The sequence below is a fragment of the Gallinula chloropus genome, assembly GCF_964237585.1.
Source record: "Gallinula chloropus genome assembly, chromosome: 21".
NCBI lineage: Eukaryota > Metazoa > Chordata > Aves > Gruiformes > Rallidae > Gallinula > Gallinula chloropus.
Genome location: NC_140106.1, coordinates 5,541,576 through 5,567,034, shown reverse-complemented (window position 1 = coordinate 5,567,034; position 25,459 = coordinate 5,541,576). Strand labels below are relative to the sequence as shown.

Below are 25,459 nucleotides of genomic sequence, written 5' to 3'. Positions count from 1 at the left end.
ACTTTTCCCCCTCCCACTGCTCATGACTGGCTGAGGGGCGACTCAGGATGAGGAGCATCCCTCTCTCCTCTCACCCTCGAAGCTGGGAATTGCTGGATGGGGTGGCCGGGTTGGGAAGGGGAGGAATTTTGGTCTACCCTAGCACAGCTGCTCCCATGTCCTTTTGCTTCTTTAGATCCAATTCCACTGAGTACTCACCAGGAAAGTCCAGGTTTCCTCTCTGCCTTCCTCTGCTCCGCTGCTGTGTCCCGCATGCCGCTTCCCAAGTACTTTGCTGCTGCCTGGAGATAAAGGATGATTTTCCTCCAGTTTGGGGAGGGGCAGGAGGGGGAAAAGACATTAGGGGGAAACACTTCTGTGCAAACACACACACACACACACACTGTGACTCCCTGTGGCACCGTGTACTTTTAACCCTCCACCTTACAAGTGACCATCTAGCTCTTCTAGCACCGAAGCAGAGTAGCTGTCTGGGCTCAAACCGCCATCGAGGGCCTGATCCTGCTCCTGGCATAGTGAGGACACTGGCAGCTGGTGACCTTGAGGAATAAACTGCCTTAAGTGTGCAGCGTGGGGATGAGCTGGCGCAGCCTTGTCGAGTGGAGATCGACATAACATGGAGCCCTGGGATGGGATCCCCCCCCCCCCGGGGCACAGGTATCCGCTGTGAGGCGAGCAGGACTGCATCCCACCAGCTCTTCTCATCTCCCCACGTCGCTGCTGCATGGCCAGGGCTTCCATGGGTCGTGCCAGGCAGGACTGCCCCAGGAAACAGCTCTTGGGAGCAGCGTGTTGGTGCATGCTCCACCCTGATCGCTCATCCCTGCTGCAGCACTTCAGTAGCAGCTTCTCCATGTCCTCACCCAACCTGTGGCCACCAACCAACCCAGGGACTTCCCTGAGGTGCTGCCAGCATTGTCCATAGGACCACAGCCAGGGTAACCCTGGAGAGGGGAGGCTTCACCTCCAGATCATGCTGCTACTCACCTGGGGATGCTTGTCTGCAGCAGTTTGGAGGCCAGGAGGGACAGACGTGTGCTTGGACAGGGACATGTAGCAGCACTACCAGCCTGCTGCAGTGTGGCTTCCAGGGTGGCTACTGGGATGTCCCACCAGCCAAGCTCCAGGCATTGGTTTTGGTTTTAAATAGATGGAATGTGAAGCCGTGGGGTTCAGACGCTGCATCCCACCGAAGAACCACCACCAGCTCTGCCTGTGCTGTGCTAGCTCTGCTCCAAGGGGGGTGGGGAGCCCCCAGATCCCTCCCCAGAACCACCCAGGCTGGCTCACCAGCCATGTGGACGCTAGAGACACATCAGGGTGCTGCTGTGACAGCCTTTGGAAAGAGCCAAACCACTCTCCCCTCCCTGATTGCCCTGCAGGGGGGTCAGGGGCCTTTCTCCACAGCCCATTCCTTCGTGTTGTGTGTCCCTCCTTGTCCTTACATAATTTGCACTATGGGAAAGGTCTCATTTGCAGCCTACACCCCTTGTTGCCCCCAAAAGGAACACAAGCTGCTCTCTACCTGACCACAGAGAACCCGCACGCTGCTCGGTCGGCGCCTGAACTAAAGCATCTCCTGCAGGAGGAGGAACAGGAACAGTCTTAACACAGGACACTCTCATCAGCAGCTTCTTAAGTTATGCACTTTGTTAAAAAGCAAGTTAAATAAGTTTTAAATGTTATTTAATGTCTTTTCCAGTAAAAGCCAAGATAAAGAAGTGGTGTGGGCACATTTGGGAGGGGAGGAGGGGGGTGTGAAGAAGTCACGTGTGGATAGTTTTAGGGGAAATAAAGCTCCTTCCACCCCTGCTGCTCTCGGGTGTACACAGCCTGAACTGAAGATGATGGGGTGGCATTTCCAGTACTTTCAGGTTCCTGATCTCAGCAGAGGCACGTGTGTCTTGCTCTGCCACAGCCTCACTGGTGCTGTTCCTGGTGAATGGGAGATGCTTGATCAAGGACACACGTGTCTACGGAGCAGCCCGGTGACTGGTAACTACTTACAAGAGTCCTGCTGGGCCTGGGATGTCCCAGCAGCATCTGCCCTGCTGCTGTGTGAGGAAAGGAACCAGGATGCAGGGGTATGAGCCCTTCTGAAGGGATGTGCTTCATTTCTTGCTGATCATCTTTACAGCCCCATTAAAGCTGCAAGGGAAGAGAGAGAAGTGAGCACCCACCTAGAAACCCCGCAGACACCAGAGGGAAGGGCTTGGACAGTGTTCAACCCAAACCTTGAAGTCAAGTTACCAACACCACAGCTCGTTTTAAAAAAAATAACTTCTTTATTTGGCAAATTAGAGAAAAACCCCACCAGGGCTGGCACAATGCAAGCAAGCAGTGCTGGTTCCAGCCTCTCTCCCTCAGTTAATCTGCTCGCTGCTCCAGGTGATCTCAGCTGGAATGGATTTACACCCAGCTGGGAGCAGGACCAGCCCTTCTCTGCCATGTGTGTCCCCCCCTGAGAAGGGATGTGGCTGAAGGGTGACAGAGCCGACACAGGACAGCTGCTGGACGGGGCACACGGGGTTGTCACATCCTTCCAGTTCTCTCTTCAGGGTTTCTCATACCTGGGTTGTTCCTCCCTCTGGTTTTCAGGCTTCATAGTGGACCCAAAGTGAGGGGTGGCTACAAAATCCAGGTCAGTGAAGCAGGAGGACTTACCGGTGCTGAGGGGAACGCTGGCTGGGGTTCAGGTTCACCCTCCTTTGAGCCTCTTCTCATGGCCAGCCTCCCCAAAGCCATCCCCCTGCCCGAGCTCTCAGGGAGCAGCAGGACAGAGCCTGTCACTACACGACCAGGTGGAAGCTGGGAGCTCCAGGCTTTTCGTGGTGCCCTGGCAGTAGTTTGGAGTGGTGCAGAAGGGGTTTGTGGCACCCAGAGTCTGCCAGAGGAGGGTAGTACTGCCTGTAGCACAGGTATGCGAGCGCAAAGCCCATCGCTGAGCCCACCACCACGTCTGCAGGGGAGACAGAGCAGAGTTAGCTTCTTCCCTTTGCCCTCATCATCCTGCTCAGTGAATTCTCCAGCCTGCTCAGAGCTGGGCTGGATTGGTGACCTGACCCCTGGTAAAAAACTAAGCTTGGCCTGTAGTTCAAAAGCAAGGAGAAAGGCAGCATCAGAGAATCACTGAGGCTGGAAAAGACCCCCAAGAACATCCAGTCCAACCATCCCCTGAACACCCACATCACTCACTAACCCACACCCCTGAGCCCCTCATCCAACCCTTCCCTAAACACCCCAAGGGACGGTGACTCCCCACCTCCCTGGGGAACCTGTTCTGATGCCCAACAGCTCTTTGGGAGAAGAAATGTCTCCTCATTTCCAACCTGACCCTCCCCTGGCACAATTCACAGCCATTCCCTCTCATCCTATCGCTGGGTATCTGTGAGAAGAGGCTGAGCCCCAGCTCCCCACAACCTCTTTCCAGGGAATTGGAGAGAGCAAGAGGGTCTCTCCTGAGCATCCTCTTCTCCAGTCCCAGTTCCCTCAGCCTCTCCTCATCAGACTTGTGTCCCAGCCCCTTCCCCAGCCCCATCACCCTTCTCTGGACACACTCCAGGGCCTCCATCACCTTGTAGGCAGCCGAAAAATTACCATTGGAGGAGTAATTAAAAACCCCAAGTTGCCACCACAGGCTCCTGAACTCCTCTGAAGCATCACAGACCCCCCCCCACGCTCAAGACACCCGCTGCACCCCCCAGCCAGACGCAGACCCACCTTGCCAGTGGTGCTTGTAGTCACAGGTGCGGGACACGGCGATGAGGGTGGCGAGGAAGAGGGGGAGGAGGAAGGCGCAGAGCTGCAGCGCCCTGCTGCCCCGGCCAGGAGTGAAGCAGTGCAGCTTCCCAGCTATGTAGAATGCTGAGAAGGAGAGACCAGCGAAGGCGACTGGAAGAGAAAGGTGTTGTGTCATGTCAAGAAAGGGCTCCAGGCTCTGCCAGGGCCCTCAGCTGGACCTCCATCTCCCACCCCACTGCAGGGATGAGAGGGCACATCTGCCCTGCCTGTGCGAGCCAAGGGAAGCACCAGCTTGAGAGCGACAGAGGAGCTGTTTAAGTTGGTACTTAGACAGTGTCCTCCCCTCCCAGCAGCTGCAGACAGCTCCAGGTTTCTCACCCCACTGCCTTGTAGAGGGCAAGTCAAGCCCCCCCCCCTCAAACTCCCAGGCACAGGAACGCAGCCAAAGGTTTGGATCCCATGAAAACAACCCCCAGCTTCAGGGGCTGTGGGGGACAGAGGGAGCTTACAGGAAGCGTGCCCGCTGGGGAAGCTCTTGCGTCCCTCCGTCACCACGCCAGGGTCGCCTGTGCACACCAGCTCCACGTTCGCTCGTCCATCGGGGAAGCAGCGGTAGAAGAAGTCTGGCCGTGGCCTGGGGCAGAGAGCAAAGTGTGTAACCCTCAGGTGTGAGGGGTTCCCAGGAGGTATCCGAGCACCCAGAGCCCCCTCCCCCCCCCAAACACCCGTGTCCCAGCGCAGCTGCAGCCGCCCCACACAGCTCCCTGCGTCCTGCCAAGGGGAGACCTGGGCGCAGAGCGATGCAGAACGGAGCATCTGCCTGGGCAGGGAGGGCTCGGTGGGTGAGAGCCAGGCTGCAGCTGAGCAAGCCCCTCTCAAAGATGCCCAGAGACAGCAGGTCCCCACGGGTGTTCTGTTCTAATATCTGTCTCAGAACACATCCTTTGCAGGCTGAGTATGTCCTTCTTCAGGTTGTGGCCCTTGCTCCTGCAGCTCTACCCCTGTGTGGACACATCTCCCCTCCCTGTGGCACAGCTCAGGACGGGTGTTTCTCACCTCCCCACAACAAGCTTCAGTGTGTTGGTGAAAACCCCATTCAGGGCAAGAGCAAGGCTGGCAGCTAGGAGAGAGCAGAGAGGTCATGGCAGCATCAGCCCTGCAGCTTCCAGGCACAGGCAATGTCCAAAAATTAAGCCCAGCTTCCAGACCCCCTGGCAGGGGAGGGAAGGACTCAACTGCAGGACCCCAGCAACGGGGCAGACCCCCTCGGGGAGGGGCTGTGGGTGTCTGTGGGAAGGAGCAGCTCACCCAGGCAGGCTTCCCATGTGTCTTCTTGGTCAGCGTGCATCAACACCCTCGCCAGGACAATGAGCAGTAGGGGAGACAGGAAAGCGATGAACTGCCAAAATGAGAAGGTCCTTAGGTGTCTGTTAGGTCACTCCTTCCTGCAAGCTCACTCCTCCTCCTGCCTCTGCTGCTCCCTTCGCAGCACCAGCCACAGCACCTCATCACTCCCCACCCTGTGAGGGCAAGGATCAGCTCTGTGTCAGCAGCACCCATCCTGCTCGTCAGCACAAAACATCCCAGAGCTGCTGATTCAGGGAAAACCATTCCCAACGTCCCATCAGTGAGTGTCACTGCAGGGTTTCACCATGGGGACGCTGGTGACGTGCCAGGCAGGCTCCAGGAGGAGTGGGGTGGGGGTCTGCCACCCCCAAACTCTGCCACATGTCATGCTTTACCCCACCAAATCTGAACGCTGAGGGTTTATCCTTGAACACTCAGTGGCCACCTCTTGCTGAGAACCACAAGTGCTGCTTGCTAAGGAAGAGGATGCTTTGCCCAGCCCAGGAGCCACACAGCACAGCACCCCCCCAAAACAGCCCTGGTTGAGAGGCACAGACTGACTATTCCCTGCTCAGAATCCAAGGCTTCACAGTTTTACATGAAACCCTTTTAAAAGAGCCCAGAGGGAACGTTTTCATGATAAAATGATAATAAAGCTTTGCTGAAGACAGCTGCTTTCCAGCCAAGTGCTCCCTGACAGCGAGAGACGCTGTGCCTGGCAGTCCTCCTCCCCTGGCCATGATTAAGGAACAACCCTGGAAAGTCCCCAGTAGTTTTTATAAACTCAGTAAAAAAAAAAAAATCCCTGGATAATAAAGGCTGAAAAGACCATGGAAACTACAGGTCTCTGAGCTGCAGCCTGGCTCTGGAAGGGTGGTTGGTGATGGTTTGTGGTGAGAGCCAGACCAAGGGGCTATAGAAAACTGCTGGACTTACAAACATGGGGACGGTGGGGACGTGATCTGCTTCCACGTAGGGGTTTCTGTAGAGCCACATCTCCTCAGGCTGGACCACGCGCTGGAACGGCGGCAGAAACTCCATCACCCTGGGGAGGAACAGATGGGGGAAGGGAGGTTTGGGGAGCACTGGCTGTGAGGGGGAGGAAGGGGAAGGGAGGAAGAGGAGGAAGGGGGGGGAAGAGAAGGAGGAAGGAGGGGGGAAAAAAGGGGAGGAAGAAAGGAAGGAAGGAAGGAAGGGAGGGAAAAGAGGAGGAGGAAGGGGGAGGAAAGGGGGGAGGGAGAAGAGGAGGAGGGGGGGAAGAAGAGGAGGAGAAAGGGTCTGGGGAAGAAGAGGAGGAGGAGGAAAGGGGAAGTCGGGAGCTCCGCCTCTTCCATCCCCGCTCCGGAGGTGCCCCCGCGGGTTCCGGTAGAACCGTTGCCGGATCCAGGGCGAACCTCCCCCCCCATCCCCATCCCCATCCCCATCCCCATCCCCATCCCCAACTCACGCGAAAGAAGCCAGGAGCAGGACTCGTACCCCCACCTCCACCACCAGCTCCCTGACACCCCCAACCCTCCGCATCACCCCACCGGCCACCCCCCCCACCGCTTCCCCGCCCCGCCCCCGGGCGGCGCCGACCCTCCCTCCCGCGACCCGCCTCCCCGGGGCGGAGCAAGGGGGGGGGTGGCTCCATCCCTCCCTCCATCCCTCCCTCCATCGCTAAAAGGGAAAAGAAAAAGCCTTTCCTCGTTGGAACATCCAGAACGATTTATTGAAGTCAACCTCAAGCAAAAAAAACCCCAAAAGTTCAAAAAAAAAATAGTCAGTGGAATGTCATTTAAAAACCCCCCTTTTTCCTCCCCCCCCAACCCCCCCCAACCCCCTCCCCCCAAAGCAAAACCACATCTGAATCCCCCAAAAGGATCTGTCAAATAAAATTAAAAATTAAAAAAGAGAAAAAAACCCAACAAAGGGGAAAAAACCAACAGAAACCCCCCCAAAAAAGGCGACATCTCATTAAATATAATGTACAAAAATTATAAGGTGTTTCTACCATCACACACACGCACGTTTCAAGTAAGAAGCTAAAATATTACAGGCAAATTCTAGGTACTGGTCTAACTAGTCGGGACAGTAAGCTTAGCTATGTACAAGGTTTAAACCAAGCTTTACAGGCTTCACACTATGCAAAGAGAACAGAGGCCGAACAACAAAACAACCCCCCCACACACCCCCACCCCAACACCCTCCCCCTCTCCCCTCCCCAATCCCACCCCCCTTTGCCCCCCCCAAAATATCATATATCTCCAAGTCTATGCGGCAACATCAAGTCATAATACAAGTAATGCCCAGTGGAACACGGCCGAGGGGGGAATCAACACTACCCCTTCGTTAGCGTCCAGAGCTTCTAATCATCAACTCCCAAAAACTCTTTGAATGACTTCAGTGAGTATCTGATGCTTTGCTATGAAAGACTCGAGTGATAATTAGTTATTATCCCCCCCTTCGTTAAAATAAGGTTTCACAGAATCTACAAAGTTTGTTACAGATTAAACAAGGTCTACGGAGATAACGACTCTACGAAGGTCATCCTCACAGGGAAGAGAGAGGAGGTGGGGATGGCAACGGAATCTGCAGGGATCTGTGCTGTGCAACATCATTTTCAGAAGGGGTTGAGGGTCTCAGGGCACCCCTCCCCTCACCCCAACCCCCTTACCCCCCCACCCCAGCCAGCTGAACCACTTGGTGATGGGCTCGTTTGCTGTGGAATGCAGAGAAAAGGGAAGTAAAAGTGACCTCAGGATGAAGATACAGCTCAGGTGGTGAACAGGAACCATGGTGGGGAGGGGGTTGGGTTCCTCCCCCCCTCCATCCAGCCTGTGAGTTAAGAACTGAGAGTGCAGTGGGGTGTGTGTGTGCCCCCAGAATGGGTGTCTCATCCCTGCCTCCCCCATCGCAGCCACCTCATCCCCCGGAGCTGGAAGAGGCATGGTGAAGGAGAACCCCTCTCTCCTCTCACACAGGACACCCCCTTTTCCCCCCTCCGCACACCAAACAGCCACTGAGTGATCAGCTTTGGCAAAGGGATCCACGTTTCCCCTCCTGGATCCCACACGAAGCACAGGAACCTGCTATGCCAAGCACAGGGCTTCAGCTGAGCTACTCCCCAGCCCAGCCACACAGCCCCTCACAGGGGTAATAACGCCCCGAGCTGGGTGCTCAGGAATACAAGAGATTAACAAACAGCTTTTATTTTTTTAAATTTACCCTCTTTTTTTTTTTTGGCCTTTCCCCCCCCTCTATTTCCTCAGAACACCATCGTGAACACATCCCAAGCAGAGGAGTGCCAGGCTAAGTGCAAATGTTTCTTTGCTACACAAAGAGAAATGGCAAAGGGGAGGGTGGGGATAAAGGGGTTAAAGTGGATGGCAAACTGAAAGCCAAGGGCCAGCGTTGCTCCAAGGTCTCTCCCACACCACACAGGAGTCTGAGACAGCAGCTTCGGGGAGGGCGGGGGGGGAGGGGGGGGGTGGGGAGAAAAACCACCCCAAAACACACCAAAAAAAAACCCCTTCTCCTGTTTTCCTGGATTCACCAGGAGAAGAAGAGGAACTCCAGGGAAATTGGAGAGGTTTCTCCATGTAGTATACAAAAAAAGAGTCATGTATAAATAAAGAAACAAAACAAGCTGTGTAAGGAACCGCAGAGCTTCAAGTACATCAAACCCTGAATTCAATGAGGCAGAGGTTTCAATGTTAAAGTGACTACTTCGTACCAGCATCAGGCATCCCCCCCACCCCCTTCCCCTCCCCTCCCTTCCCCACCCCCCATATTTCTGTTAAGATTCAATATATACAGATTTTATGCTCGCTGCTAATTAGGTCTAAGTAATTTGTGTCTTTTCCCATTCTCTCCTGAAATTAATAAGGTAACAAGAAGGTTTCCTCAAAGAAAGGTTAAAATTCCAACATATTCCAGCCCTGTTAACTCCATTTCATCTCCCAGACCCGTGGTGGTGACCAGAGAAGGTAATTTGCTCCTTAAAATTACCTTTGACATCCTCCTTCCTGAGCTGCAAACCACCTTCAAGAGTCCACTGGGAGGATGAGTGGATGCTACAACCCCCAAAAGCTACAATAACTAATGCTTGCACCACGTATTTAAGGATAAGCCAGGAGTAAACCCAGCCATTTGGCCAGGGTCTGGAGAAGGTTTGTGCTGCCCTAAGGTGCGAATGGGAGAGTAGAGAGCTCCAAGTAAACAACCACATCCCGATTCGATGGCGGAGCAGCTCAGCCCCCCAGAACCCACCCTGGGTGCTCAAAGCAGCTTGTCTTTAAACCAAAAAAGGGGAACAGGGTTGGGGGTGGTGTGTGGGGGGGAATGTCTTTAACCTTCTGGTTAAAGGAATGACTGACAGGCTTCAAGCAGCAGATGGCAGTCCCTCAGCTGAACTCATCAGGGCTAAGGACACATCTCCTTTCAGAGCCCACACAGGGGGTTTCACTGAGCAGCTGACTCCCCTCTGCTGATGCCAACTCATCAAACTTCCTCTTTTCCTTACAGAGGGAACTGCCTTACCACTGCTTAGTTTGCAGAATGGGGTTAAAAGGTGTATTTTTAAGGTGTTTGGCATCCAAAACAAGCCCCTACCCTTACCAGGGCACCTGGAATCAGGTATTTTCTTATCTCAGAGCATTAAAGTTTCTAGAAGATTCACTTTCTCTCCAAATCCAGTTCACATTTTGCTGTTCGAGCTTATAAACCAACCTCCTATCTTCCCTTCTAAGTCCAAGCCTAGTTGTTTTAGGGGGTTTTTGGTGGAAAAAGCAGCACCTGGAAGAAGTTAGAAAGCAAAGGTAACAAGACATCAAGAGCCATGGCACAGGGGTGGCAGCCAGCCCTGATTCACAGCACTCCAGGAGTGACTGAGCCTCCCATGAACCATCACAGGTCTCACGTGGGGACACCCAAAGGGGAGGGGCAGGAAGGGGGGCCTAGGACCACGCTACCTGTGACGTTCAGAACGCTCGTGCTCCAAGAGAAGAATCAAATTCAATCCTTTAACCAACACCAAGCCTGACAAACACCAACACAAACACATCAGGCCTCCCAGACACTGCCCCAGGAGCTACTTGGAATTTCCAAAGGAGGTTCAACCCCCCCAGTAAGAGCTTAAAAAGAGACATTTATCACACAAACTGTTCAGAAAAAAATAAAATGCTTTTTTGTAATTTTTTTCCTCTTTTTTTTTTTTGTGGTTTTGTGGTTTTTTTCTGTAAAAAAATACCAAAATATAGCACTGCTTTCCAACAGGATTAGTGTTTTCAGACATTCAATGTACGGCCCACAAGATGAAGTGCTTTAGAGATCCCACCAGCGCTCCCTGCACCACACACTGACCCAGCTGCAGTTACGACACCCCAGACACCCCAAAATCTGTAGGGAAGGCATCTGCAGGCATTGAGATGAACTGGCAGGTCAGTTAGATGGCACAGTAGCTGCTTTAGGAGATTGTAGTGTGGTTTGTAATTAAATTGCACACTAAATTGCCCCCACTACTCCCCCCTGTATGTAACTTTGAGGACAAGGAGGACACCAGCCAGAGGCATGACATGCTCCAAGATCCCCCCTGGACTTTTTCAGCCAACTATTTCCTTGAACTAAGAAGTCTCTCTGTTCCTCTAGGTTTATGAGGCAAAGTTCATTAATTCAAAAGGCTTAATTAAGCCAGATGCCAGCAACGTTAGCAGAATGCTAGCACAAAGTTAGCCAACACCAGTACAACAAGGTGAAAGTAGGCTCTGAGGCTCCCAGGGCAGGGGCAGGAGGATCTCCAAAGCCCAATCCCAGCCTGGGGAAACTTGTCCTGTCAGGCTCCTCACACAAGGAGAGGTTTTGATAAGAAAACACAGAGCTGGAGCCTATGGAAGCCACATAAAAAGCCTCACTGGAGTAGCCTCTCAATGAACAGAGGAAATCTAAGAGAGAAAACTGTCTCATGAGCCTGAAGTTGGCTGCTGAGAATATGGCCTGTCACCCAGACACAGAAAATACCCTGTTCAAAGAAATGCAGAGACAGTTCTTAGCTCCACTAAGATTAAAGGTAGAAGGTCTCTCAGCACAACAATCTCAACACTCAAGCCAACCAACGTGCACAGGGGCTGGGTTCCAGTTTCCTCTGCAGCTAACAGGAGCCTGAGAAGGTGGCAATAAAGAATCCCACTGATAAAGCTGCCATGAAACAAGCAGGGACCTGGCAGGTGACAATACACACCCGCAAAACAACCCTCCATCTCCAGATGCCAAGGGCAGAGCTCCCACTGGCACGGTTAAGCCTTCGGTTCTGAGCGTGCTGCAGTGTGTGACTGAAGCCAGGAGGGCTCTCCTAACTACAATGATTCTTCAAATCAGGGATAAAGAAGTTAATCACTGCACAATGAAGCTCCCCTCCCGAATTTCCAGCTGTCTGCAAACACCCAGAGTAGCTCTGGAGCAAGGAACCACGATTTCTCCCCTCCTTACCGCTAGCTCTTGTTGTTACAAGCACTTCTGAGATGCCACACACCTGATTGCTCACACGTTTTAAGATAGTAGCTGTAAGTGAACCTACCTTCTCAAAGTGTCTCTGAAAGTAAAATACTGGAATGGAGGCATGGTCAGGGTCACCTGGTCTGAACCCCACACGTGTCTTTTTGGCATCTCAGAGTGAGGAGGCTTTATTCTTTCCATAAACTACACACAGAACTAAGGTTGGCTTCACCGTTCTGCTTTTAAAAGACACGCTGAGTGATCAAAACCAGGTCTCCAACACCCTTTCAAAATTAAATAAATAAATATGTTGCTATGCTTTGCTTTCTGCACCCCAAAGAAACATCTTTCCAACAGAATATCCCTTTCACTGGCAACAGGTCTACGGTTTTTCTTTGAAGGCCAAGACGTTTTTGGTTTTCCAACGGTAAGAGCTGCTGTAGCACATTCAAGGGTAAAAGAAAAGACCAAACAACAAAACCCAAACACCACTGCCTGCTTCTGCTTGCTAAGACTAAATGGTCCCGTTCCCAGTTCACACACGACGGCTCCGATGACAAAGACTGAATGTGTCAGAGCAGCCTCTTCAAGTCCATCGCCTGGTTTGCTGCTCCTCTCCCCTTCCTGGGTTTGTTCTGTAACCCAATTCACTCCTTTCCTTCTTCTACAGGATTCTGTGCTTCCAATTTGCACTTTATCTTGCTCCAGTACTCAGGTGCCACAGGAGACTTGGGGTCATGGGCGGAGCAGCAGAGGTGGCCATCCAGCGCCGATGCCACCAGCGCTCCCTTCTCGTGCTCTTTGCAGAAGGAGTGAGGGCAGAACTCACAGAAGGAAACTGCAGGGTTGCTACAGACGTCACACTGGTGCCACGGACATTCCCACTTTCCTGAGGGAGAGAGGGAGGGAGGGAGGGGAAGGGAAGAGAGAGAAAGCAAGCTGGAATTAAGTGTGTTTTGGGGGCAGCACCGTCCTTTAATCAGACAGAATCACCAGGTTGGAAAAGCCCTTTAAGATCATCAGGTCCAACCGTTCCTGTCCTGTGCTGAACCAGATCCCTGAGCACCTCATCTGCCCTTTTTTAAACACACCAAGGGAAAGTGACTGAGCCCCTCCCTGGGCAGCCTGTTCCACAGCCCCACAACTCTGCCAGGGAAGAACTTTCCCCTCACATCTGCTCTGCCCCTGCCCTGGCACAGCTTGAGCCCATTGCCCCTTGTCCCATCTCCTGTCCCCTGGCTGCAGAGACCATCGCCCACCTCTCTGCACCCTCCTGGCAGGGCAGGGGAGGTGGTGATAAGTCTCCGTATTGATTTGTGCTTGGCAACCTTGGGACATCAAGATGCTGTTCATATTTCAATCCAAGTTAACATCTTGATTCAAGAAAAGCGATGCAAGGCCACCACTGAATTATTACAATGCCTCTCCCTCCATCAATTCTTGTTTAGGAACTGTATTTCTAAGTAAAGGTGGAACTGCAAAAGCAAAGGCACTGCTTTTTGTGTCAATAAACACTGCATTTCAGCCCAAACACTGTCTTGCTGCAGGGAGAGAAGAACAGGAAGCCAAGTGATCCCTCTTACCAAAAGGTGGTTGAGTCAGGTTAAGGCATAGGAGGTGGTATGCTTTGGGACAGTCCTTTTTATCACACATGACTAGCTCTCCCCCATCTCCACACTGGAAACAGTTGTCTTCATGCATCTGCTTCTGTTCTGTTTTTATTTTCCTTTTCTTTTGCTTCAATTTTGCATTCTTCACCTTCTCTTCATTCGCCGTTGCAAATGCTGTCTAGCAGTCACAAAGATCAGAGCACACAAAGGTCACTTTATAAACCCCTTGCATGAAAACAAGGAGGAAGAGGAGGAGATCACCTTTGAGTTGCTATGGGCATGAACCTCATTTAAATTAAACCTACCCCAACAGTTTTCAGCTATAAAAACCAGAAATGCCCATCCACATGTACCTGAAATAAAGCTGTTTGAGCAATTCCCTTCTCCCCAGGTGCAACAGCACCACAGCATGCAACTAAAACCTTTAGAGAGACTTTTCAAGGGTGGAAAGGGTCACACAGAGCCAAGTACAAATTAACTAAACCAAAAACCTCTCTTTGCCCTACTCTCTCTCTGGATTTGTGAAGAAAGGCTTCAATATTCAGCCACGTACCTTGGGACGCACTCCTAGGAAACCACTGCAGTTTTCTGCTCCACAATGACACTCGGTCCTACCATTGCCCAGGCAATCCAAATTGTAATTAAATGTTAACTCCATTCCTAAAAGGTAAAGAAAACCAGTTCACCCACACCAACACTGAGGAGAGATAGGTGACAACAACAGTTCATTGGCATTTATCTCCTCGGAGCCTGTGAGGTCTAGAGAGGTGTGTTTTAAAGGGAAAGCTTGAAATAGAGCAGTGATTTCACAGACTTTGAGAGGAACAAGTTCTGCCCAGATCAGACAGAAGCAGCAGCTGTATTATCACACAGACCCAATTAAAATGAAAATCAGGTAGAACACTTAACATGGAAAGATAATGCTGCACCAGACAAGCACTGGTGAAAGCACAAAGGCTCTGGTAAGCGTTTACATGACACAGTTAATTGTGCTTGGCACTGAGCTACATGCTTGGCTTTAACAGTAGTTTTCAGCTTCAAACTATTTCCAGCCAAGATCCCTGCTAAGACTGGAAATCAAATATTTGTCTCCTCTCCAGCAAACAACAAAGTTCACACCGAATCACAGACTCACAGGGGTTGGAAGGGACCTGAAGAGATCATCGGGTCCAACCCCCTGCCAAAGCAGCTCCCTAGGACAGGGCACACAGGTCAGTGTCCAGATGGAGCTGGAATCTTTCCAGAGAAGGAGACTCCACACCCCCTGGGCAGCCTGTCCCAGGGCTCCCTCACCCTCACTGGGAAGAAGTTCTTCCCCAGGTTGGTGCAGAACTCCCTGTGCTCCAACTTGAGGCCATCGCCCCTTGTCCTGTCCTCAGAGACACTGAGAAGAGGCTGCCCATGTCCCCCTGTGTCCCACTCTTGAGATATTTATAAACATTAGCAAGGTCCCCCCTTAGTCTTCTTCTCCAGGCTGAACAGCCCCAGGTCCCTCAGCCTTTCCTCACAGGGGAGATGCTCCAGGCCCTTAACCATCTCCATAGCCCCTCTGGACTCTCTCCAGGAGATCCCTGGCTGTTTGATCCCAGGGAACCCAGAACTGGACACAACACTCCAGGTGGGGCCTGACCATTGCAGAGTAGAGGGGGAGGATCACCTCCTTGAAAGCTGCTTGTATTAAGTGACAAAAGTATCCAGGTAAAGCCAGTGCCACCCTTTTACCTGCAGGAATATCACAAAGAGCAAACAGTCCAACTCTAATGTCGCCGTTCACCGTCCACTTCTGTGTTTCACAGTTTGGATTACAACTATGGTTCATGAAACGAGAGTAATTCCCCTTGGGGCCAGCATCTATTATTCGGTCCTTCAAATAAGAGCACAAAGACATAGTTAGAACTTGTAAGCACAAAAAGGTTTCCTGCCCACAAATGACTACTAATGGCTAAGGCAGCTCAAAGACCTGCTTATTTTAAACGAGTTAAGAGTGGAAAGTGTCCTCTGCGGAGTTAGTCTCGTGAAAAAGCACCTGAATACTTGTGCTTACAGAAGGGAAACAGGCCCAGAGTGCACAATGCAAGACACAGGGCCTCTCTTTCATCTCCTCACCCACTCCATCCCAGCAAAGCACCCATGTTATCCTCCCGCTGACACCCAGGTGCGAGTAGGAGGGTAAACCCCAAATGGGGAACGCAGCTTCCACCAGCACATCCCCCCCTAGTTTCAACCACAAACACTTTATATTGAAGAAGACATAATATTTACCTTTGTTACAGTTAACATATAAAAATTGGTTACTCTGTTTTCATGGGCACGTTTGATCCGCAGCCTGCACTCTTCTTCATCAATCAGCTCACCCACGTATTCATTCACAAATTCACCCTGGAAAGGAACAGGAAACACTAAGCAATCCATGCCCATTGTGTCTTAGGATGATAAAAGGAGAACAGTACAGAAAACAAGCCTTTCCTATAAAAAAATACTCTAATCTTCCCCTAAAAGAATTAAGCTTTAGCCCTCTAGTAGCCAAAGGCTGCAGTGTAAACCCCACAAAGAGCTATCATGACTTTTATCCTTCGTAGTTCTACCTTTTTAATGCTCCTTTTTGTCCTGAGACCCCATCCACGTCGATCTGTCTTTATGATTTCAGCATCAGGGTAAAGTCTTTTGGTGAAACACTGGTTCTGACATCGCTCTCCTGCTGGGCACACCTGTGGATGGCACTCGTACTGCAGCATCCTGTTCAGACACTCGGACTCCAGGCCACAGGGGTTCTCGTCTGACGGCTTGCAGTTACAGCGGGGGATTTCTGACAGGTCAGCTACCTGGATCTGAACCTTCCCTATTACCTTGTTGGACTGGGGAACAGAGGAAACAAAGAGTAAACAATGGAGGCAACACACAAAGGATACAATCAACTGAAAGTAATGACTAGGTTATTAGTTTTCCTCTAGACACTGAGCTCTACATGTCTCTTGCAGCTGGGAAGGGTGATGGGATCCTGGGCTCCATCAGCAGAGGGGTGGCAGCAGGGACAAGGAGGGGATTGTCCCTCTCTGCTCTGCCCTGGGGAGGCCCCAGCTGGAGTCCTGTGTCCAGAGCTGGGGCCTCCAGAGCAAGAAAGATGTGGGGCTGTTGGAGAGGGGTCAGAGGAGCCACGGAGATGATTAGAGGGCTGGAGCAGCTCCCCTATGGAGAGAGGCTGAGGGAGCTGGGCTGGGTCAGCCTGGAGAAGAGAAGGCTGTGGGGGGACCTCATTGCACCTTCCAGTCCCTGCAGGGAGCAGAGGAACAGGAGGGGAATCAGCTTGTTAAAAGGATAGACAATGGCAGGACAAAGGGGAACGGATTAAAGCTAAAGGAGGGGAGGTTTAAATTAGGTATTAGGGGGAAGTTTTCTACAGAGAGAGCAGTGAGGGGCTGGAACAGGCTGCCCAGAGAGGGGGTGGATGGGGCTGTGGGCAACCGTGTGTAGCTCCAGGCCTGGAGGTTGGTGTCCCTGTCTGTGGCAGGGGGTTGGAGCTCCGTGATCCTTGGGGTCCCTCCCAACCCAGACCAGTCTGGGATTCTATGAAAATCACTGGTGAGGTAGACTCTGGATGAGCCATCGGTATACGCCAGTCCAGTGCCAACAAAGTTGCAATAGCCAGCATGTATCCAAGACACCAGAGATGAGCTGGGAACCATCAATATCCTACCTTAGGTAACACTGGTCTTCACCCCTTAACACTCTTTCACAAGTACTCAGCTAAAGGAACGTGTTGTGGTATTACAAGACAGAACAAAAGGTTCTCGAGCAGCATCCTTTCTCTGAACTGTTAATATCAGTTTAAAATCCACAGCTTCTTCATGCATGGAGTAAAAACAGGAAATGAAAGAAGCCAACTCACTTTAATGTGTTTATAAGGTGGAGGTTTCCTTGAATTCCTTTCAATTTCTAATGCCTCCTTGCTTTCTCTTTGTGCTTTCAGCTCCTGGAAGCGCTTTGCCGCTTCTTCAAGCGCTGCGCAAGGGAGTTCAAGATAGAAAGCAATTAGCACCAACAGCTGTTAATTGGATACATACATATATGCAGCACAATTTATTCTTTTCAAAGCTAAGAATAGAACTCTATAAAGAACAACACGAGCTGAAAAATGAGACATTGCAGTATATCATGAATCTAGCATCAGGTACTCTTCAGGAGGTATTGCTATTGAACAATGATCCCATGCAGCAGAGCCCACGCACTGTCTTAACATTTCCCAGCTTGTGGAAGAACTGAACTTGCCCACGACAATACACAATGAGTAGGCACTTAAAGAAACACATTTTAATCTGCAGTCAAGGGATCTACATTTAAATTTGCAAGTTTAGGTGAACACAGAACACTAGTCACATAATTCCCATGCAGGTTAAGTGGTGATGGAGACACAAACACGTGGAATTTTTGTCATAAACCACTATAAACTTTGTTTGATTTTACCTTTCTTGAAGGTCTTGTTAATACTAGTTTGCCCCTCAGCAAAGCTTTTATCTCCTTCAACATAAGGGAAAACTCTGCCCTGGTGTACCCAATAGTAGTCATGTGAACCAAAGAAAAATACTGGGAAGTCCCCGATATCATGTTTGAGGCCCTGTATGTTGAGAGGCACAGACCTGGGATTGCAGATCTCTGCTGGCCACCACCTGAGAAGTAGGAGAAAATAAAGAGCAGTGTAAGATCCTTGAACCACAGCGTCAGCTTCTGAGTTTGCCTAACTGGATTGAGCAATGAAAACCAGTTTTCCTGTCTTAAAGAAATTAATTCCCTCTGTAAGCAGCCCAGGCTCCCCCTTCACAACGCCTGGGGAGCAGAACATGAGAGGAGTTCTCACTCCAGATTTTGGAAAAGCCTTTTGAGAACATACGTGGCTTGAGGTCCTGGAGTGAGTCCAGAGAAAGGCAACCAGGCTGGGGAAGGGGCTGGAGGGCAAATCCTCTGAGGAGCAGCTGAGGGAGCTGGGGGTGTTGAGCCTGGAGAAGAGGAGGCTGAGGGGAGACCTTCTCCCCACCTCCCCTGCCCTGCCAGGAGGGTGCAGAGAGGTGGGCGATGGTCTGTTCAGCCAGGGGTCAGGAGATGGGACAAGGGGCACTGGGCTCAAGCTGTGCCAGGACGGGGCAGAGCAGATGTGAGGGGAGAGTTCTTCCCTGAAAGAGTTGTGGGGCTGTGGAACAGGCTGCCCAGGGAGGGGCTGAGTCACCGACCCTGGATGTGTTTAAAAAAGGGCAGATGAGGTGCTCAGGGATCTGGTTCAGCACAGGACAGGGACGGTTGGACCTGATGATCTTAAAGGGCTTTTCCAACCTGGTGATTCTGTGATCTCAGGGCTATACAACAGCCCCCAGTTTTCTGTGCTGCTATTGCTCTCTACAGAGCAAATGCAATTGTGCATTCATCACTGCCTGGAAAAATCAGGAGAATTTAATTTCAGGGGTGACATCAATGTCTGACACAAAGTAGATGAATTCTTGTATTTCTATTTCTCATTTATGAGGACTGAGCTGCTTTGAGTTATCTTCCTGTAATTCTGTAACACATTAAAAGCCATCCAAAGCACTACCCCCCCCCCCAAATTGCCAACTCGCCTGTAATTTCCAAGCTTGACCCAAACGATCTGCTTGTAACGAAGCTTCTTGCCAGCTTTACAGTCATTGCAATTCCAGCATCCTTCAGGCATTTCTATGTTGAGACACTCAGGGTGAAAGGAAGCTGGGCAGGATTCACAGCACAAGAGTTTCCCACCTTTAAACAAAGAAACCCTGCTTGGTTTATAGAAGTAAGGATTTGCTTCCCCCTAGACACAGCAATCAATGTTTATTTTAAAAATCACCCATTTTACATTCTCATTTGCCCCAGGGGAAATTAAAAAACACCCCACAAAAAAGAAAGGGATCAAGTCAAACTTAACAATGTTGGTTAAAAAAAAAAGGCTGCAGTGCAATAGCTTAATGGACAAGCTGGGACTCTGGATCAAAGATACAATAAAGAGTAGCTGGGGATTTTTGGAACATGCAGTAAAAGCTGGCAGGAGAAGTGGCATTCCCAAAGGAAGCACCACACCTGGAAGCAGCACCACAAGCTTTTACTTCTTTGAAGGTCCAAACATGGGTTTATTAATTTGGTGATGGCCAAAACAATGAGAAATAAGCCCATTTTTGAAAGGAAGGCTTTTTCAATCAACACTGTTATGACTGAATCCCCTCCAGCAGTCAGTTGTGTGCCTTCAAACCCCCGCAGCCTATAGGTTGATCAATGCTTTTCTGTAGCAAGGACATCAGAAAAGAATTGCTAATGATAATCATTCTTATTCCACAAATAAAACCACGTTTACCAGTATGAGCCCAGTACACAAAGCAGAATGAGACACCAGACGAGCTTGTCCCCATCCCAAAAACTCCTTCTGGGCACAAAGGGGAATTGTAGTGCAGAGGAGAACGTGGATTTCTGCTGATTTGGATAAAAGTCATTCTGGCTGGCTTATGTTTTGGAGATGTATGGAATGTGGAGAGCCACAGCACATCTCTAAGGCACCGTCAGCAAACAAGGCAGCTCATACTGTAAGACTGGGTGTAATGTTTTATATATCTAAGTATATAAAATATATATACATTTTTATAGATTTTTGCAAAAAATTAACACTTTTTTTGCATCCCAAATGGAAAATCTGGGAGCAGCTTGAGAGTATTTCAAGCAATTATCAATAGCAAAAGAAGGGTGAATATGAACTTCCCAACATTTATCAGAATATCTTATCCACCTATAGACTTTCCAAACCATCATTGCATTGATTGTTGCATGTCACCATCAGCATTCCTTAAACAAATCAGTTGCATGACCACTACTGTATTTCCTCTGCTAAAACCAGCCCAAATCCAGCCACGTGGATTTTTTTCCAGAGCTCCCCAAACCCAGAGTGAATTTTTAACTTTTAAAAAAGATATATATATATATATTCACCCCCCACACCAAATGTTGTTTCAGAGGAAATACAGACCCAGTGTAAATTACCAAACCCACCATCCAACATGGTAAAATGCCAAGAGATGCAAAAAAAAAAAAAAAAAAAAAAAAAAAAATCAAACAAAAAAAATCAAAACACAAAACTCTTCAGTGCTAAGCAAGAAAATAAATCAAACCCAAGCCTTCGCTCTGAGGATGCAGTAGTTAAGGTATTGCTCAAGCTAAGCAGAGGGCTCAAAATAATTTTTGTTTTCAGGAATTAAGGGGAACTACAGAAAGCCATCGATCTAGCAAGGTTGAAAGTAACCTAACTTTCAGAATGGATAATTAGGCACCGTTTCTGAACACTCTCAGGAAATCAAATTTCTGTGGGGAATAAAATATAACACCTGAGTATTTTGTACAGACAAGAGTTCTGCCCCCAGAAGGTATTCGTTACGCCCCACACTGGAATGAAGTGGTGGATCAGTCCTGGAGTGGTGGGGGTTCTGAGCAGGACAAAGCCCCTTCACCACCACGTAGCATCTCCCACACACAGAGCTGCTTTTTGGGGAGGAAGAGGGGAAGAAGCATGGGCTTTCCCAGGCTGGCAGAGGTGGAATGTGAGGCCTGAGGACTAACAGACACAAACCTCGCTGCCTTCCCCCTTCAGACATGCCCTGGATGGCACAGGACCCACCCACCGCCCTTCCATCTCAAATCCCTTTCTCCTCTCCAAGGTCTGAAACAGAACATCCCCCACCCTCTTCTTCCACACATAAAATCAAGGTTAAGAAGCTGGTTTACATCAACCTGGGAAGTGAAACTGCACCAACATCAAGCTCTATTTGCCTCCTCTTTGCGCTGCTGTGTACATAGCATCCCTGAAGCTGGAAGAGCCTGGGCCAGCTACAAAATGATTTAACCTCTTTCAAGGAGAATTTAGAGACAGCAATTATTTTAAGCCCTTTTGTAATTAAAAGAATAAATTAAAAAGAAAGGAAAAAGTTTGCCAACAACATGAACACGCTCACAATAATCAATGAGTGAAGTTTACTGAAAAGCAGTAAGTGGTGCTTGACAAGCAGACATTTCTTGTTTGATTTTAAAGAGAGAGAAATAATAGAAAAAGCCAAAGTAAATTAAAGAGAAAGAAACTAATTTGGTTACCTTTCTCACATTTCTTTTTGGAAGCTGACGAAGGAGGAGGAATCATAGGTAATTTCATCAACTCAGCACGATTTGATTCATTCAGTAGGTAGTGGGACTTATAGGCATATGAACTGAACAGGGGGTCTGAATGATCCTGCACTACCAACCCTATACGAAACAAACAGAAAGAGATGAGTTGCAATGAAACTACCCATGATTCCATAAAGGAGAAAAGAAAAAAAAAATGAAGCAAAAACACCTCTAAATGCATATATGTGTGAGTGAAAAAAAGGTAAAATGAAGGAAAAAAAAGAAAAGTCTTGACAGAAAGTTTCTTCGCTAAGAAAGAGGTTGTGTGTGGGGAGACTGAATTAAACCAGACTGGGGAAAACTGAGGATGAATAAGCTGCTTCTAAGTGGAATTTTAACTGTGCTTTTACCCTTTGTGTGTTTATAGAAAAGCACAAGGAAAGCAAGCACCTTTAAATCTGTGCCCAACCCTCCCTCCCAAATGGGAAACTCCAGCTAAAGGGAATAGCTGGGGGCTGGTGGTCACTGCTGGGGCCACAAGCCAGAGAAGCAGATGTCGTATGCACCAGCTCACCAACTCCCAACCTGCCTCTAAGATCTCACCTATGCCTTTAGAGGAAAAAAAAACCCCACCAAGGTGAGGGGAGTCAGTGATTCTGCAAGGCTCCAGAGGGGAAAGAACAGAGAGAAGTTCTAACCTACACTGTCAGTTTTTCCATAAAGCTCCACCAGCCCTCTCACTGCTGCTTGGAAGCAGTCAAGCACTTAGTTCTCCTCCATGCCTTCGTGTTTGCAGTTCTCCTTCCTTCCCCACCATCAAGTTTTTCCCCTCTGTTGTTTTCAAGAGCCAGGGGGAGAGCCCTGTAGCTACAAACCAGAAGCATCTGGCCAGCAATTTGTGGGAAGAGCAGAACAAATGAGAGCCAAAGAGGCTGGAAAGATGAACTACCCAGCTAGCCACCAGTTCCTTCCCTTGTGGGACACGTGCAGGGCTGAGAGCTGTAGAGAAGCTTTTGAACTGGGGTGCCTAAAACCCTGCTGCAGGGAGAATGGCATCAGCCTACCTGGAAAGTGTGTCCTCAGGAGTACAACTTGCACATGCAATTAGGTAAACTATAACATGCTTAACGAAGGTTATTTTGGGAAGGTAAGTCGTCTTAAAATTGCAAGGACCTCATGACAGGCAAGTCTGTGGGGTTTAGAGTGTCTCCTATCCCTATTTTCTCACTGTGGTAATGTTTTGCACACTGAATACAAAGCTTCTCCTCCTGGTATCAACTGCAACTAACTCAGGAGCCATTCTCATGGACAGACACCCAAGTACTTCCTAAAGCATTTGGTTCTCCCTTTCTTTCTGAGCAGGGACTCTCAGTGCTCCTGCAAGATGCTGTTCTCACCTTATGTTCCTCACACTGGCCACATATGACTAGCCAGGACTCAATTCAACCCATCCAGGGGAGTTTGCTAAATGTAAACCTCTGCTAAATGTAAACACTGGCTCCTGATTCCAGCTACACTTAGTAGAAACAAACCCCACAAGAATTTTCTAGAAGAACAAGTACATTGTGGCTGTAAAATACAGAGGATTCAGGCAGTGGTTTGTAAGTTTTCAAGTGCTCCTAAGACTTGGGGAATAGACAGGACTGGGAATTCCATCTGCTGGGAGTTCAGAGGTCACTTATATTGCCAGAAGAAAACACAGACTTGTGTAGTTTCATCTCTGATGAAGTTAGATTTAGGGAATTACTAAAACAGTGTCAAATGGGGGGAGGGGGAAGAAAGAAAATAAAGGGCATGGGAGAAAAAAAATAGGCATGAAAGTTTCCTTTGGCACTCCATTTTTTAATCCTTACAGACAAATGCAGGTCTGCATCTTCAGCAAGCACTAGGCTCCCTTCCTGTTACTGAGTTTCTGAATCCTAAATTCTGCCTTCTGTGCTGTGGCTGTAAGATGGATGCCAACAGCAGGGATTCCTTTCCAGAAGGCTTTTCAATCAGCTCAACCCAAAAGCAGGAGGCAGCCTCTGGGGTTTTTTTTGTGTCAGAGTAGCCAGATCTTAGGAGAAAAATTTCCCCAAGGAGACTGGCCTTCATACCTACCTGTAACAAACTACTGCAGGTGTGTAGAGGCTTGAGGAGGCTGTTCTACAATGTCTGGATCTTAATTCGAGCTTGGAGCATCTGCAGTAGCTGGCTACAGGAGCACAACTTGTTCCTATCACACTATGTGTGTTCATACTGCAGCATGATAGTGCTTGGAAATCAGCAGGAACCAAAATATTTAGGATAAATCCAACAGAAGCCTGTCATTGCTTTCCATTCACATCTTGCACAAACACACCTCTCCCAGTTGAGACCCACTGGCACCAGCATGGCTCTCAAATCCTATGACCTACTATCTATTGTAAGATCCTATGACCTACCTCACGCAGCAGCAGAGCAGCAGGTCAAGACATCATCCTGACATCATCCTACTGTACAGAATTCTTCACATTATACTTACAGGGGCAGGCCAAGGGACCGTTGGACCTTGCCAAGAGACATTTCTAATCTGACATTCAAACCAGGGAAGATCCACAGAAACTCTTCTGTCTCAAACCTATATCTGATCCTGGTACCAGACTGACTCCGGACAACTGAGATAAAAAACATAAAACCAAAGTGCTGAAAATAGTATGGAATGGCTCTACCTACCAAAATTATTGTTTATAATGAGTCTACTCTAGCAATCAACATCTTTCTGCCTGTTTAAGTTGGGCTTTAGGATGGAATTATGGGTTAAATTAATGAGGGGAGGCTTCTCTCAGAGGAAGCACCTGATGCAGACACCCCAAAGCACCCATCTCCCAACAGAACCACACATTTTCTGATAGCTCTGTTTCAAAGACAGTGCCACTGCTTTGGTTTTGTTGGTCAGGCTATGCATTTGTAGGTGTAATACTATAAACAAACACCAAACACAGAATATTTATAAGGCTAGCTAAAAACATAGACTAAAAGAGCATAAAGGACACATACAGCATCAAACTTGCATGTGTACATCTGTGACTCACACCACACAGATCCTGCTTTGGAGCAGCCCCAAAAATGTTTGAATAAGCCCACAAAATAGAAGTACTAACACATGCTGTAAACATCTTGTTACGCTTTTGTAAGGCTGATTCTGAAACTTATTTTCTCTTTGAGATTCTGATTATTATTATTATTTATTTTAAACTTGGTTCTTTGTGACAGCTCCTAAATTAGTAGGAAATGAAGAAAGGGAAGGAAAGGAGAGAGGCAGAAAGGAAATTATTCTGGTACCATCTTTCCCTTCCTGTTCAAAGCTCTTTAAGCTCTGCTCATCTAAATTCAAGGCAACCTTGCCCACACTAAACCTCCAACTGAATGAAGACAAAGTGAAAACAAGTAACTTCAGGACTCATCTCACTTTGGCTTCCTCCTTAGTGACTTGAAAAGCTACTGAGAAGAATACATCCAACAAAGTACTGAAATACTCTGTAAATCTTGTTGTTATTCAAGCACCTAATATAATGCTTTGATTTATCTGAGAGATTAATTGCATTTTGCACTGTGTGACTAAAGCAACTGACACACTGGAGCTTTTAAACTTGCAATCAGGCACAACACAAGCGACTTTAGGGCCATAAAAATAACAAGTGGGGGGAAAAAAGGGGGGAAAAAAGGGGGAAAAAAAAGAGAACTTTGGCATGAGAGACTTGTTTATAGGGTACTGTGAATGTTTTTCAAAGTTCTCAAATGTGATGGTAGTTATAAATTAAAAGGGTTTTTTCTAGTTCATGAGTAAATCCTCCCTTTTAACCTTAACAATTTAAATAGTTTGAAGTTTGTGAGCAGTGAAAGAATCCCCCTTCTGCTTAACAGAGTGAGTAACAACACAGCATCCATTCTTCCAGCTTGCAAGGGCTGGAACTGGGGGCTCAGCATCCGCTTTTCCTCCTGGCAACACAAGTAAGGCCCTTCTGAGTACCTCTGGCTGTTTCTGAGTATCAAATGTTACAGATCAGAATACCAAGTGGAAGTCTCATGAGCAAAAAAATCATCATCACAGGCAGCATTTCAATCCCAGAGAGCCCTAAGGGAGGGCTTTTTTCTTTATGAAATACGTTACTTTTATCACTAAACTGCAC

At 48.9% G+C, this 25,459-nt stretch overlaps 2 protein-coding genes across 2 annotated transcripts in view; both read right to left on the bottom strand.

Annotated features, from left to right (window-relative positions):
- Nucleotides 1-2,262: 2,262 nt before the first annotated feature.
- Nucleotides 2,263-6,609, bottom strand: PLPP5 (phospholipid phosphatase 5; the record flags this gene model as incomplete). The annotated part of the gene is made up of 7 exons (XM_084273891.1): nucleotides 2,263-2,959; nucleotides 3,721-3,891; nucleotides 4,251-4,375; nucleotides 4,798-4,861; nucleotides 5,050-5,140; nucleotides 6,025-6,133; nucleotides 6,536-6,609. The coding sequence occupies 7 exons, from the start codon at nucleotides 6,607-6,609 to the stop codon at nucleotides 2,790-2,792; spliced, it is 804 nt and encodes a 267-aa protein (XP_084130017.1). The 3' UTR covers nucleotides 2,263-2,789.
- A 5,153-nt stretch (nucleotides 6,610-11,762) lies between these two features.
- Nucleotides 11,763-25,459, bottom strand: part of NSD3 (nuclear receptor binding SET domain protein 3) — a 42,434-nt gene continuing 28,737 nt past the window's right edge. The window contains exons 15-24 of the mRNA XM_084274028.1: nucleotides 21,297-21,446; nucleotides 18,773-18,929; nucleotides 17,631-17,833; nucleotides 17,056-17,168; nucleotides 15,755-16,024; nucleotides 15,432-15,548; nucleotides 14,892-15,033; nucleotides 13,723-13,829; nucleotides 13,143-13,347; nucleotides 11,763-12,448 (exon numbers count right to left, since the gene is read on the bottom strand). Coding sequence (XP_084130154.1) covers nucleotides 12,207-12,448; nucleotides 13,143-13,347; nucleotides 13,723-13,829; nucleotides 14,892-15,033; nucleotides 15,432-15,548; nucleotides 15,755-16,024; nucleotides 17,056-17,168; nucleotides 17,631-17,833; nucleotides 18,773-18,929; nucleotides 21,297-21,446 — 1,706 coding nt within the window. The 3' untranslated portion in view covers nucleotides 11,763-12,206. The remainder of the gene's footprint in view (nucleotides 12,449-13,142; nucleotides 13,348-13,722; nucleotides 13,830-14,891; nucleotides 15,034-15,431; nucleotides 15,549-15,754; nucleotides 16,025-17,055; nucleotides 17,169-17,630; nucleotides 17,834-18,772; nucleotides 18,930-21,296; nucleotides 21,447-25,459) is intronic.